This window comes from Populus trichocarpa, chromosome 18 (assembly GCF_000002775.5).
Source record: "Populus trichocarpa isolate Nisqually-1 chromosome 18, P.trichocarpa_v4.1, whole genome shotgun sequence".
Lineage (NCBI taxonomy): Eukaryota > Viridiplantae > Streptophyta > Magnoliopsida > Malpighiales > Salicaceae > Populus > Populus trichocarpa.
This window is the reverse complement of record NC_037302.2, coordinates 13,824,728-13,837,482: the sequence shown is the minus strand read 5'-3', so window position 1 is coordinate 13,837,482 and position 12,755 is coordinate 13,824,728. Positions and strand designations below refer to the sequence as shown.

Here is a 12,755-nt window from a genome sequence, read left to right as displayed (position 1 = left end):
TGGGTTCAATTCTCTCAATCTCTCCCCGTGGTTCAATTCTAAGATATTTCTCTTCAACGACTTATCCATTACAATAAGGCTTCCATAAGGAGGATTTGTTTATGCTTAGGTACACATAAGCCAAGTATCTTATTCTCCTTTTTAGCATAAAATACAATAAGGTTAATTTAATTAAATGGAATGCAAGGCATGATGATATAAAAAGACGGGTATTAAAATATAATCAATATATTCTTAAAATAAAGGTACAATCAAAAGGAGTTGTTTGGGTTTTTTGGTGAAGAGGAACATTTCAGGTGGCATGCGTTTGATTTTATTGAGTACAAACTAAGCATGAGAAACCCTAAAAGTAAGTTGCTCCCCTTGACATCATTCCCCTCACCTTCTTCACCTTCTCATCCCGAGGCAAAACCTACCAGTATACATTCTCTTCCTCCCCCACACCTTGCCTCCTCACTCCATTCTCTCCCTTTCTCCCCGAGTCCCAGGTCCCTTCTTTATGGCCTTGATCACTCGACTTCTCTTCCTATAATTCTATACATCATCAAGAAATATCATGAGCTTGTTAGTTATTTCTCTTCTTCTTCTTCAAACCTTAGTTGAGTTGATTGCTTGTACATTCCATATGATATCTTGACTGATCCAACCCAATAGCCAGCTTTTGTTTCTGGATCATGCTAATCAAATTAGCATCGCCCCACTTGATCTCTATTAACATAAGCTCAACTCTTTATAGCTAGTTTTTCAATTTCTTCTTGGTGCAACGATAATCTCTTTCTTTTTGTTTGGAACTAACAATAAGTTGTAGTTATTTTGTTGCTATTGCTTTTGATCTGTTGTTTTATTTCTCCCCTATTGTTTTTGAATCCCACTTAATTAATTATAATTGAATAATAGGGTTTGCTTTAATCGATATATTTTCATACTCGATCGTGTTTGATAAATATTTTGGAATATATTTATTATTTGTCCCTTAAAAAGTCTTGGATCTTTTTGCTTTTGAAAATAAGACTTGAAGTTAATTGACTGAGTTCAAGGAATATATCATAAGTGATCATGATATCAAGATCCCACTCCATGACTACAACCACCAACAAGATCACCACCTCCACCTCTTACTCCACCAATCCACCATCCTTTTTCTTACCAAGAGATCTAGATACCCTAAATGATCATATTATTGTCCCTTGAAAAGTAGTTTGGGGCCATATCTAGCTAGTTCTTTATTCAAGTACACCCTTTTCCCTTTTAGTTGGTAATTAAGTGGTACCGAGCCTGCGACTTTATAAAAGCTAAAACCATGTTCGCATTATTTTTCATGAATTTTTCATGGTGTCTGTGTGTACATGTTTCTTCTTGCATAATCATTTGCCTCTTCTTATAAGAAGAGACACTGTAATAATTGCTGGATGCTATGGAAACAAAAGAAAGCGATGTTGGTGAGGTTCAATCCGAAGACAGATTTACACGAGTGAAAGTAAAATCCGATCTCAGATTGAGCCGCGCCAATATCACTTTTCAGAGCTCTTTGCTTTTCCAGCTTTCACCTCAAAGTATATTCTGTCTATGTTCTTCTCAAAATTTTCTTTTTGAAAACGGATGTCTCCAACCTTTGATCTATCTTCTCATTAATACATGAATTTGATACATTTTCCCGCCGTGGTCTATTACTAGAAAATAATATAAAATATATTTTAAAATTTTATTTGATAATTAAGTTTTTGAATTGAAATGATTCTTTAATATTTTATTTAAATATTATTAATCAAGTAATTACTATATTGAATGTCATCATTTTTATTCTATTTAATAAAAAATAAATATAAAATAATATGAATATGTGTAAATTTTAAGTATAAAAACTTTTATTTAAAAAAATTTATAAAATAATAGAATAAATTATATCATAAAATAACTATAATTATTCTTCTAATTCTGAGCAGACGAGGTACATTTTCCCCTTGTACTAATTCAGCATGCAGGTCAAGAATTAAGTTCTATCGGGAGCTAGGTACGTACACAAGGTATGTAACTCCATTGCTCTCTTTGATATCGATAGATAAATAAATTAGGATCTTTAATTAATATAGCTTGTTTACGGGATGTTTAGTCCACTATATATAGTCCAATTATTTATAAACACTAGAAGATTAAAATATTTGAATACAGACAATTCTCTCGACATTGAAGTTACGTGCAAAAGAGCTTGCTAGTATATATGTGTATGAGTTTTATATATACACTTCCATAAAATATCGAATCCTAGGAGAGATCTTCAAAGGTAACATTATGGGATATCAAGCCATGTTTTAAGGGAATTGTTGGGTTAATTAATATTTTATTAAGTTTTATTACAATACAACAATAAGTTCTTAGTTTAACATCTATAATAGGAGTCCTCGAAAGTAGAATATCGTACAAGCTACTTTAATTACTTTAATTGAAGAATAGATAGGTTATAGACTAGTAGCTGAGTCCTTAAATCCCCCATTAAATTAAATCTTTAGATTAGCCATAGTATTCATCAATCCATCCTTCTTTTCTGTTTTCCAGCGTTTAGTGAGGCAGACAGTAGCGATATCTCCTCTAATACTTCATGTTTTGAGTGTGAATCTATTTTATTTTTTTGAGAATAAAGAAATTCATTCTAAAAGTATTTCAATAATAAATTTATTTTATATTTATATATTTATTTATTCAACCAAATATATTATTTATCCTTCACTAACTTAACTAAACGCAACCTAACTAACAGAAAGTTAGTACTGGCCGGAATTGTTAATATTTTCAAACAACATTATTTATGTTACATTCCTTAATTCTTTATATTGTTTCACAAATAAATAAACAAATGATTTGTCTTTATTTAATTCGAAGTTTGATAGATGCAAGTAAACATAATTAGGTTTTTCTGTGCATATAAAGCCTGAATATTCAATATAAATTCTTGTAAATATAGAATCATTTTTAGGATAAGAAACAATTAATCTCGTTATACCTTAATAACTTTCAGCAATACCTTGTACAATATGGCACTGTTCCAACAAAGAAAGAGGTTTCTATATATTAATTTGTTATAGAAATTAATGGGAAACTTAAATTAAACCATACATAAATGGCTTCATTAATTCTAGGGTTTGGATATATATAGAGATATGTACAAATATGGTAATGACCTATCTAGCTAGTTGATCGTACGTATAATTGCTTCAACACCATCTTCTTCTTCTTCTTCTTGGTAGAGAAAAAAGAAAAGGAAATCCCTGAATGAAAAAGACATGCTGATTTCGAAAGAAGTGCTTTGCTGGACGCCAATGAAGCTTCTAAAGTGAGTTGCATTATTTGGTTTCTGTCGGCACATTATTATTGTAGATAAAATAGTGATCACTATTGCATTTTTATCCCTCCCTTCTAGCTACTAGTCTAAATTTTCACCCCCCTTTGGGCCCTTCCTAGCTAAGCCAGCATGATTTTTCCACGGCCATTATCTTTTAGGTTAGTTCCCGTCCAGCTTCAAACAAACTAATTAATGCAGATTGATTTCTAGATTGAACTCTGGAACGGTCTAGATTTATTAGTACGTACGTATTGCTCTTTGACGGGTCATTTTAAGAAAATTTTTCTTTAGGTTTTTGGACATGAATTATCACCTATATCTTCCTTTAATTCAGCCCTTATATTCTCTTTTTTTTTATATAGTAATTGGGTAGAATTAAATTAAAATAGCATCATTAAGAAGATGATAACTGAAAAAAAAAAACTTACAATATAAGTATTATTCTCGTCTTTCTTACCTAATTAATAAGGTGTCAACTTTCACACCTTCTAACCCTAGCTAGTAATCAAGACATATGATTAAGGAGATTTATTCCCCTCTCAACCTTTTAAGTTCAAATTTTAAAGTTATATCTAGATATGTCTTCCAATACGAGGATTATGCCATTAAAATACTTTGAAAATAAGATTTAATCTCGATTTACATACAAACTAGTCTAAAGATGATCCTAGTTGTCGAAACTTCTTCTTTTTTTTTTTTTTTTCCAATCTGTAGAGTTAATTACTGTGCATTGTTGCATATAACCAGGGAAATGGTACTTGATGATACCCGCCAAGAAATCTAGAGATTTTAATTTTCTAATATATGGATTGTGCCATTAAAATCTTTCGGGAATAGGATTCAATCTTGATTAACAGCACAAGTTAATTCATGTGCGTTATTGCTTGTAACATCCGGAGAACTCAGAAAATAGGCCCTTGAAACCTCTAGCAGCAGACAACAGCAGTAGAAAATATTAATAATAGTAATGATCCAATTTCCATGGCCGACCATAACATTCATCTACTCCTAGCTACTCCATAGGAATTTGTGTCAATTCTCATGTTACTTTTAGTTAGTGAACCTAGATCGACTCAAGTCTTGCATGATCCCACTTGACTATGATTTATCTAACATGTTTTGGGCTGGCGAAGCTGTAATTATTTGATAGGATTATAGCATTCATCGTCTACAGTATTCATTCCAAAAATTAAATAAATATTTTTTGAAATTTCATATTTTCTTTTTAAGAATTTTACCAATATTAATTATTTTCTTAATTAAAGTTGAGGTATAATTTATTTATTAGTAGTAGTACTTGTATATTATAATGTTAGTAATATGCTAAGGGTACTACAACAAATAATAAAAATGTATTAAGAAGTTGATGATTTTATATATATATAACCAATTGATAGATATCTATTGGAAGTTGATGGCGTGGCATTGTTTCGGCTTTCTCCATAAGCAAAAGCATAGCAATAAGTCCAGCATTGGGCTCAAGGTGGGTGATGTCAGCTCTTCTTCAGAATTTATTTCTTATATTATTTAATCTTTCTTTTCAGCAATCAATTAACTTTGCAGATGTGTATAACCTGATTAATAATTTGGCCGACTTGACTTGGAGGAGAGTCTCAGGTGCCGTGAGCTTTATACGTGGAAAAGATTAATTGTAGAGGTAGAGTGTGGTTTATTTTTTTCTAGAGGTGAAAATAAAAAGGTATGAAAATTTGATAGTTCCGTACTTATTCAATTCATTTAAGTTATAAATTTATAGATAATTTATCTATTTTAGGGGCTTTTTTTCTGTTTTGCTCTGGAAATGTTGTGCACCTTTGTGTTCATGTGGCTTCTGCTTAATGGTTGTCTCAGTAATAAAGGTTTTTTAGCTGAGAGGAAGATTATTAATTATAAGGATTCTCTGTGTGTTTTTTTGTTGTTGTTGTGAGGAGATTGAGAATATTAATCATCCGTTTCATCACTGTATTATTACATGGAATTTCTAGGATAGATTCATGCATTGGTTTGGGTGTTTAAATTATTTATCCAGTCAGAAGCAATTTTTAGTGTGAGGCTATTATTCTTCTCTACAAAGACTTTTATTGGTCTATCTGGTTAGTTTGCAATCGACTCATCTTCGAGTCCAAGATCTATAATTGAGATGTGATTTTTTATCTTACCTTTCACTATTTTTTTTTTGATTGAAATCCTCAGTTAGAAACTTCAGTTACATAAGTTCTGATTTAATTAAAAGTTATAAATGTATCTTGAATTGGAGGATTTTTATTTATTTACATCTTTTTTTATATACTTAAATTGTAAGTTCTTATTACTTCAGTTTCCATCAGGTGTTTTAATTTAATTCTACTATATCATTATATATATAAAAAAAATACATAACTTATTGACAAATTACGAGAGACATGGAAAAACTCACATAAGAGGCATGTGACGAGAAAAAAACCTAAAAAATGAGTGGAAATTCAAGGTAAACTATAAATAAGATAGAAAAAAACGCGAATTCTAGATCTGGAAAGGAAAATGCTCCTGCCGACCATTTTGGTGAATTAAACATAACAAAAGAGAGGACTGTGAGAGACAGGAGAAAGAGATAGCAAGAGAAACCCTAAAGCCTGTAATGATATTTGCCAAGCTATACTGAATGCATAAGCATGGCTTATTAGTTATTACTGAGCTGATAGAATTTCTTCACTGCTTATGTTCTTAATTATGAGTAGTTGCCAACTTTGTTTCCAGGAGATTTATATAACAATCCCCTGCGTAGAGCATATCCTACAGCTTGAAGCACTATAGAAGACATCTTGGAGGTGGCCATGGCTTTATATAACCAGTCTATGTTTGGACAGAACATAACAGCAAGCCCTGATGGTTTAGTTTCGACCAAAATTTGTCAGCTGTCCTCGTTCTCTTGGAACAAATTTTTAAGCCTATAGTTGCAAAAATGGAAGTCTGTGAATTCGAAACAAAATAAAGTTGACCTAGCAAACAGCCGAATGCACATCAAATTTTAATTTTACTAGTCCAACTCTTGTGAACTATCATACCATCTAGGTCTGAGACAATCTTCACTGGATTTGGTTCTTTTCACGGCTAATAATTGAGCTGAAAGGCGTAAACACCTGCAAAACAAATTATTTATTGAGCCTAGAAGATTATCTGATGTTTAAGTAAAGCTATATAAGAAAAGCAGCCTTAAATGTTATATATTGAATGTAGCATAGTGTACTGATGAAGATGATAATTGCAAGTACAACGAGAAGACAGTATGTTTGTGTGTGTATGAAATTGATCATCCTCCCTTGCCTACCTAGTGGTTCATTGATGTTTTTATACCCATGAACCACGCATGTGAAAGGGGGTATATATGGGAAAACACTATATGACCTAGTTTAGAGGCAATTATTCAAGATAATAGCCCTTAATAATTGATGTTACACTGTTGAATGAGAAAGAATGGTGTCAAGTACTAGGCTATATATAGGGTATGAACATGCTTTTATGTTGTTCGGGCATGTCTGTCTAGGCATTACTGTGCCTTCGGGATAGTGTTGCTACATTTCAAAGCTAAATATATGGAGATGTGTATGTGTTGGGCTAGTTGGATTAACTGAGCTTCTCAGAGACTGCATCACACCTCCTAGGTCAAGCAAAATAGTGAACCATGTAGTGTAGTGCTAGAAGCCGAAGAAGAGATATTCGTGTTTGGAATTGGGAGATCCGGAGAGGATTTGGGGCTGATAAACTTTGGGCTGGTAAGTGTAGTGGCTCTTATCTAGTGTCCGTCCTATGCCAAGACCTGGTGCCATGGGGTGTAAGTTCTGCAATCCTAGGCCAATAAATGATGCAATTAGTTGGGCTAAATTGTAAGGTGCTGATCCTGAACCCTGTCACATACCAATCATGCAATTTCTTCATTTGCTCTGAACAGCCTAAGATTTTTTTTGTTTATCTTTATCTTTTTTTTCAAATGAATTTCAAGAAATAACTAATAGCATATTACTATAGTTATTGTATTAGCAGCATAAATTTTCTCGTATATATAACTAGTCATAAGAACATTATCAATGCTGAAGTTCTATCAGTTGAGTGATAGCAACTGATTCACTTTATGTCCTTCAATGTTGTATCCTAGCTGGCTTCAAATTAACATGCGGACTACCTTCGATTTGAGTAACTAATTACTTTTACAGTGCGAGTGATTACTATTTAGTAAGAAAATTAGAGCCCTAAAAGGGGCCTTAGTGCTCTCATACAAAAAAAAGAGATGGACAACTTGGAGGTAGAGCCATGGTGTTCGTTGCTGATGGCAAGCATATTCTAAAAAGGAGTTGCTGATGGCTGTACTATTCACATAGCAAAGAGAATTTTTACTGTCTCCTTTTAAGAAATGACTGGCATTATAAATTAAAGCAAGATAAGATTCTAATGTGAGTGCATGCATATATGATAAAATGCACGTCATTTGAAACCTTTACTGTAACCTTTCTGTGAATTGTAAGTTAAAAGCAAAATGAGATTCTAGTTTGAATATGATAGCTTAGTTGCAAGCTTCTATATATAGCCAATCCAGGCTAGAGCCTGCACGGTTGCACCCATTATTAAGCAGGAATACAAAGTCCCCTAAGCAGGAGCTGCACGGAAAATTCCAGCTACTTCAGTTGAACTTTCATTACCTAACCATTAGAACATATCGATACGAGATGCACAAGGTTTATTCGACAGAAAGGTCTTTTGTGGTTCCCAACTAAAGCAAGATCGAAAACGGGCAGGGATTGAAACTTTCGTTTTGGAAGATCAATTCTGTATCAATGAAAGATACTTGTGATGAAGTCATAGTGCACCTCCAAAACTTTCGTTTTGGAAGATTAATTATGTATCAATGAAAGATACTTGTGATGAAGTCATAGTGCACCTCCAAAACCTTTAAACAATTGACATCCAGACAGCAGCATACAGAAATCTTAGAAGTGGAAGGTTTCATCTGATTACAAGTTATATCTCAATTACAGCAACAGCAATTCGCGGGCAAGGTCCGAATTGATTGTTAGCTCTCTAAATGTAAGTTTTTATAGAAGCTGATTTACCGTTCTTCATACGCATTTCCGGCTTCAGCAAATCTTAGAACACCCAAATGTCATACAACAAACTTCAAATATTCCCTTCAGAATAGCCAATATACAAAGGCGGAATGCCGACCTTTGTTTTTTTGATAGTCGAATCAATCAAGGAGATTGAATTGATTGTCTTTTATCTAAAACGCTGCTTGCCTGTATTCAAGGGAGAATCTCTGATGCTTTTGGATGATACATTCGTATGCTTTTGTGTTCCTTCGCTCTTCTTCTTGCGCTTCCCTTGTTGAGACAAACGAGAGTGGTATGATAAAATGGCAAGGTCGTTAAGATCTTGCAATGGAGTGAGAACTTTCACAACTTCATCCATTGTGGGGCGGGAATATGAATCCCTACTGAGGCAGCTGAAAGCCAACTGAGAAACTTTCTGGACCCCTTTAAGGGAGTAATTTAGCTCCAACCTGGGATCCACTAGCTGGTACATCTTTCTCTTGTCAGCTAAATAAGGCCGTGCCCATGTAACAAGATTCTGTTCACCACTAGGTCGCTTCTTGTCCATTGATCTTCTACCTGTCAGAATCTCAAGTAGCACAACTCCGAAGCTGTAAACATCACTCTTAGATGTCAAGTGTCCTGGGAAAAAAGGAGCCAAATGTGCAATTTTGTTAGATCCCCATCAAGGACAGGTTCTGAATCCAAGCTTGAAACATGAATTCCATAGCTGCTTTTGTTATAGTTGGATCGACATGTACCATCTGGTACTGTATTTAAACCTCCAATTCGATGATTCACTTACGGTCTAAAATAGAAAGGTAGATGCTTCGACAAAGTTTCATTCATCAGCTGGTGCTTTTCCACTTTTATATAGGAAGTAAAACTTGTTTTTCTAGTTGAACAAGTGATAATTTCAAAAGAGTTTGGTCCGAACTAGATATTACAGCTTCCATACCTGTCATCACATACTCTGGAGCAGCATAGCCATATGTCCCAACAACCCTGGTAGAAACATGAGTTTTGTCCCCTTGAGGCCCAGCTTTTGCTAGACCAAAATCTGAAAGCTTTGCATTGTATTCCTGTAAAAGAATTTCCATATTAGGACTTCAGTCTAGAAAAAGATTCAATGCAGCCATTCGTTGATATGGGTCACCACATACCGAATCAAGCAAAATGTTTGATGTCTTAAAATCCCTGTAAATAACTGGTTCAGGACCACCATGGAGAAAGGCCAACCCTTTTGCTGCTCCAAGTGCAATCTTAATCCTGTTGGACCATGGAAGAGGTATTGTCCCTTCAAAAATTATTTCACCATCAGCATTTTCTTCATAAAACTAGAAAATGAACAAGTAATAAAAATTAAAAAAAAAAAAAACCATTGAGATTTTTTTTAAAACATCGATAACATCAGTTTCAAAGAAATCCCAAACAATTTCATATAGTAGCTAATCCACATTTTCAGTTTATTTCTTCTGGCTGATTCAGTAAATCATGACATTCACTGTGAGATAAATTTAGACCAGTTTTGTCTCTAGTGCTTTCCTTTCCAATTTCAATGACAAAACAAATAACTGATAAAAACTCAGTATGAAACTCGATCAAATAAAATGATGCAGAAGCAACCTTCCATCACTATAAATCCTAGAATAAAACCTATAAGGTACAGTCCTTAAGGTAAAACAAAAAAAATGGACGTCTTCCAAGGCTACGCAACAAGTCTATTCACATCATGACATTATTAGCTAGTTTAGTGAGAGAAAATGGCACAAAGAACAAGGAGAAATGGATTTCAAAGGAGAGAAAACAATCCTCCATGTATCATGTGATGGAAAACTAAGCCTATAACCATTTAGTAGGAAGATTCTGAAATAGAAATAGTGATCTTCCATAGAAATATGATTATATGAGAACAGAGAAAAGGCAACGAAATTGTTAAGACTTACTTCTAAAAAGATGATTTTCAAGACTTCCTCGTGTCATAAACTCATAAACAAGAAGCCGCTGATCATCCTCAATGCAGTAACCAATAAGCTTAACAAGATTAGGATGATGAAGCTGTCCAAGAAAATCAACTTCAGCCTGCAATAAGGTAAATTGTCATGATGTCACACTCTTACTTCTACCCATCCACACAACAATTTCTTTCTGACATCAATCTACTAACCCCATGACATCAATCTACTAACCCTAGGAAAGCAGATATTCTACTAACCACCCATTCTCTATGGCCTTGAAGACCATCTGGCTTTAAACTCTTCACCGCAACTGTGATTCCTGACCCAGGTTTTGCTGGTGCTGTCCCATGCTCCTCTATCCATCCTTTAAACACGTATCCAAATCCGCCCTCTCCAAGAATGCTATCAGGCCTAAAATTCCCGGTTGCTGATTTTAGTTCTTGAAAAGTAAACTGAAGTGACTGGCATAGAGATTTGGTATCTGTGGGTGGTGGATGAGGATTGTCATAGGATAGTTGAGCTTCATTAGGAGCACATAACTCTCGATTGCTTGCATTTAGATATCTTGTTTCAGTAGCTGCATCACCAGAATCAAAGTGAGACCCCTCTTTCATTCACAAGTTACATACTTTATTACCAGTTTGATTGGTTTTGAGTACAAAGAGCATTGGAATTTGGAATACAAAATTCATCTTGAGCAGAGCAGGAGAAACTCAAATTCTGTTTTGTGACTCGTAAATAAGAGATTGTTGTCAAGTTTTCGATCATTATAACCTTGTGAATTGAAAATGGAACTTGCATTTCCTAGTTCCGGCAAATCAATAAGTTGATCTTTGAAAAAGAATCAACAAAAAAACCCATCTTGAGATCTGTAGTCTTAATATCAAGCTTACCATAATTTGACAGAATACAAGAAAGCCGGTTGAGATTATTTTGAGCTCAAATTTCAAAACTTCAACAAAGAGAGCGAACTTTCGACCGCTTTTAGAATCCAACTACATAGTCTATAGTGATCAGATAGCACAATAAATCAACATAATAGAATCAAAACAGAGGAGACCATTAGAAAATAAGCATGGAACACTTTGATACAAACCTAGAATCAACAATTTGAGCTCAAAATCACAAAAGAAATGAAAAGCTACAAGACACACCTGCATCATAAACAAGACTAGTACGAGGGATAGAGTTAGCAGAATCTCTAGAGGCAGAGGACTTGCGAGAACCTCTAACCCCACGTTTTAAGACAGGCCAGCAACCGCACTTGCTCTCCATAACTTTGTTTAGTTTCCTTGTTGGCTTCTTGTTTTCCGATTTTATATCATGGGTTGTCACTATACTTGCATGGGATGTGATAGACAGGCGAGTAGGGATTGGTCATGGTTATGCCATGTGATGAGTAAACTGATGAAGAGCGAATTAGTAACAGAAGAAAAAGAAAGTGAGAGGGAGAGAGAGACAGGAAGAGGGATATGGAACTGTGAAGAGGAAAGAAAGGAAATGAAAAATGTTAATGTTGTTATTGTTTGTGTTAGAGCTGGTCTTGTTGCTCCTGTTGGAGATTGCAGGCATCATCATCGCCATCATCGCAGTTTGTACAAATAGAACTTTTTCCCACAACCTTTTGTGTGGGGGATGGGAATTGCCTCTCTCTAACTATCAAAAAAAGTCGCCATGTATGACAAGGTATTCCTAACATAGGCTATGTCCATAGAGACTTTGGCATGGCTTTCTATATGTTATTTTTATAAATAGAATCTTTCCTGTTTTTAATGTTATGTTTGGTAACATGATTAAACCCCTGTTTTTATTTTGTTTTTTTCTAAAAAAATATTAAATTATTTTTTTTAGATTTTTTTAATAATTTTAATGTTATGATATAAAAAAATGTAAAAAATATTTTAATATATTTTTAATTAAAAAATATTTTTGTAAAAACATTGTTCATTATTTATAATTTAAAAATAAACATTGTAGTAGTTTAGGAGAGTGCAATAGCTTTTATTTTTAGATGTATTTTAAAAATATATTTCACTTTAAAAGATATTAAAATATATTTTTTTCTAGTTCTTTCCGATGATTTTAATATAATAACATAAAAAATCTGAAAAAATATTTATTTTAATACACTATCAAATAAAAAATACTTTTAAAAACATTAAATACATTAAATTTTAAAAGCTGAAAATAACTCCCACAAATGTTGGTGTTTTACATTGAAGGAGATTCATAATTTCCCCTCGAATGTTACTATTTGTCTCAAGAAATGAGACCAATAGTAACATTAAACATAAAAAAAATAAAAACAAAAACATTACAATAATAAATTTTAAAAATACATATGAAATCATGATTTTAAAGTGAAATTCACTTGCGAACGTTTAGTATTATCATGAAACA

The 12,755-nt window shown here is 33.5% G+C and overlaps 1 protein-coding gene and 1 long non-coding RNA gene across 3 annotated transcripts; one reads left to right on the top strand and one right to left on the bottom strand.

Moving 5' to 3' along the window:
- The first annotated feature begins 371 nt into the window (after window positions 1-371).
- On the top strand, window positions 372-7,870 carry LOC112325065 (uncharacterized). Of its 2 annotated transcripts, XR_008058124.1 has the most exons (3): window positions 372-2,024; window positions 3,243-4,820; window positions 4,901-7,870. It is a non-coding gene; the product is annotated as an uncharacterized LOC112325065 (long non-coding RNA). The 2 variants fall into 2 exon arrangements; XR_008058123.1 differs by having other exon boundaries at window positions 372-4,820.
- A 374-nt stretch (window positions 7,871-8,244) lies between these two features.
- LOC7470080 (serine/threonine-protein kinase PBL35) lies at window positions 8,245-12,049 on the bottom strand. Its single transcript, XM_002324600.4, has 6 exons — window positions 11,510-12,049; window positions 10,613-10,932; window positions 10,344-10,479; window positions 9,561-9,694; window positions 9,356-9,479; window positions 8,245-9,039 (listed from the first exon to the last, which is right to left on the bottom strand). Exons 1-6 carry the CDS (start codon window positions 11,628-11,630, stop codon window positions 8,585-8,587), a joined length of 1,290 nt encoding a protein of 429 aa, XP_002324636.2. The 5' UTR covers window positions 11,631-12,049; the 3' UTR covers window positions 8,245-8,584.
- Between the last annotated feature and the right edge of the window lie 706 nt (window positions 12,050-12,755).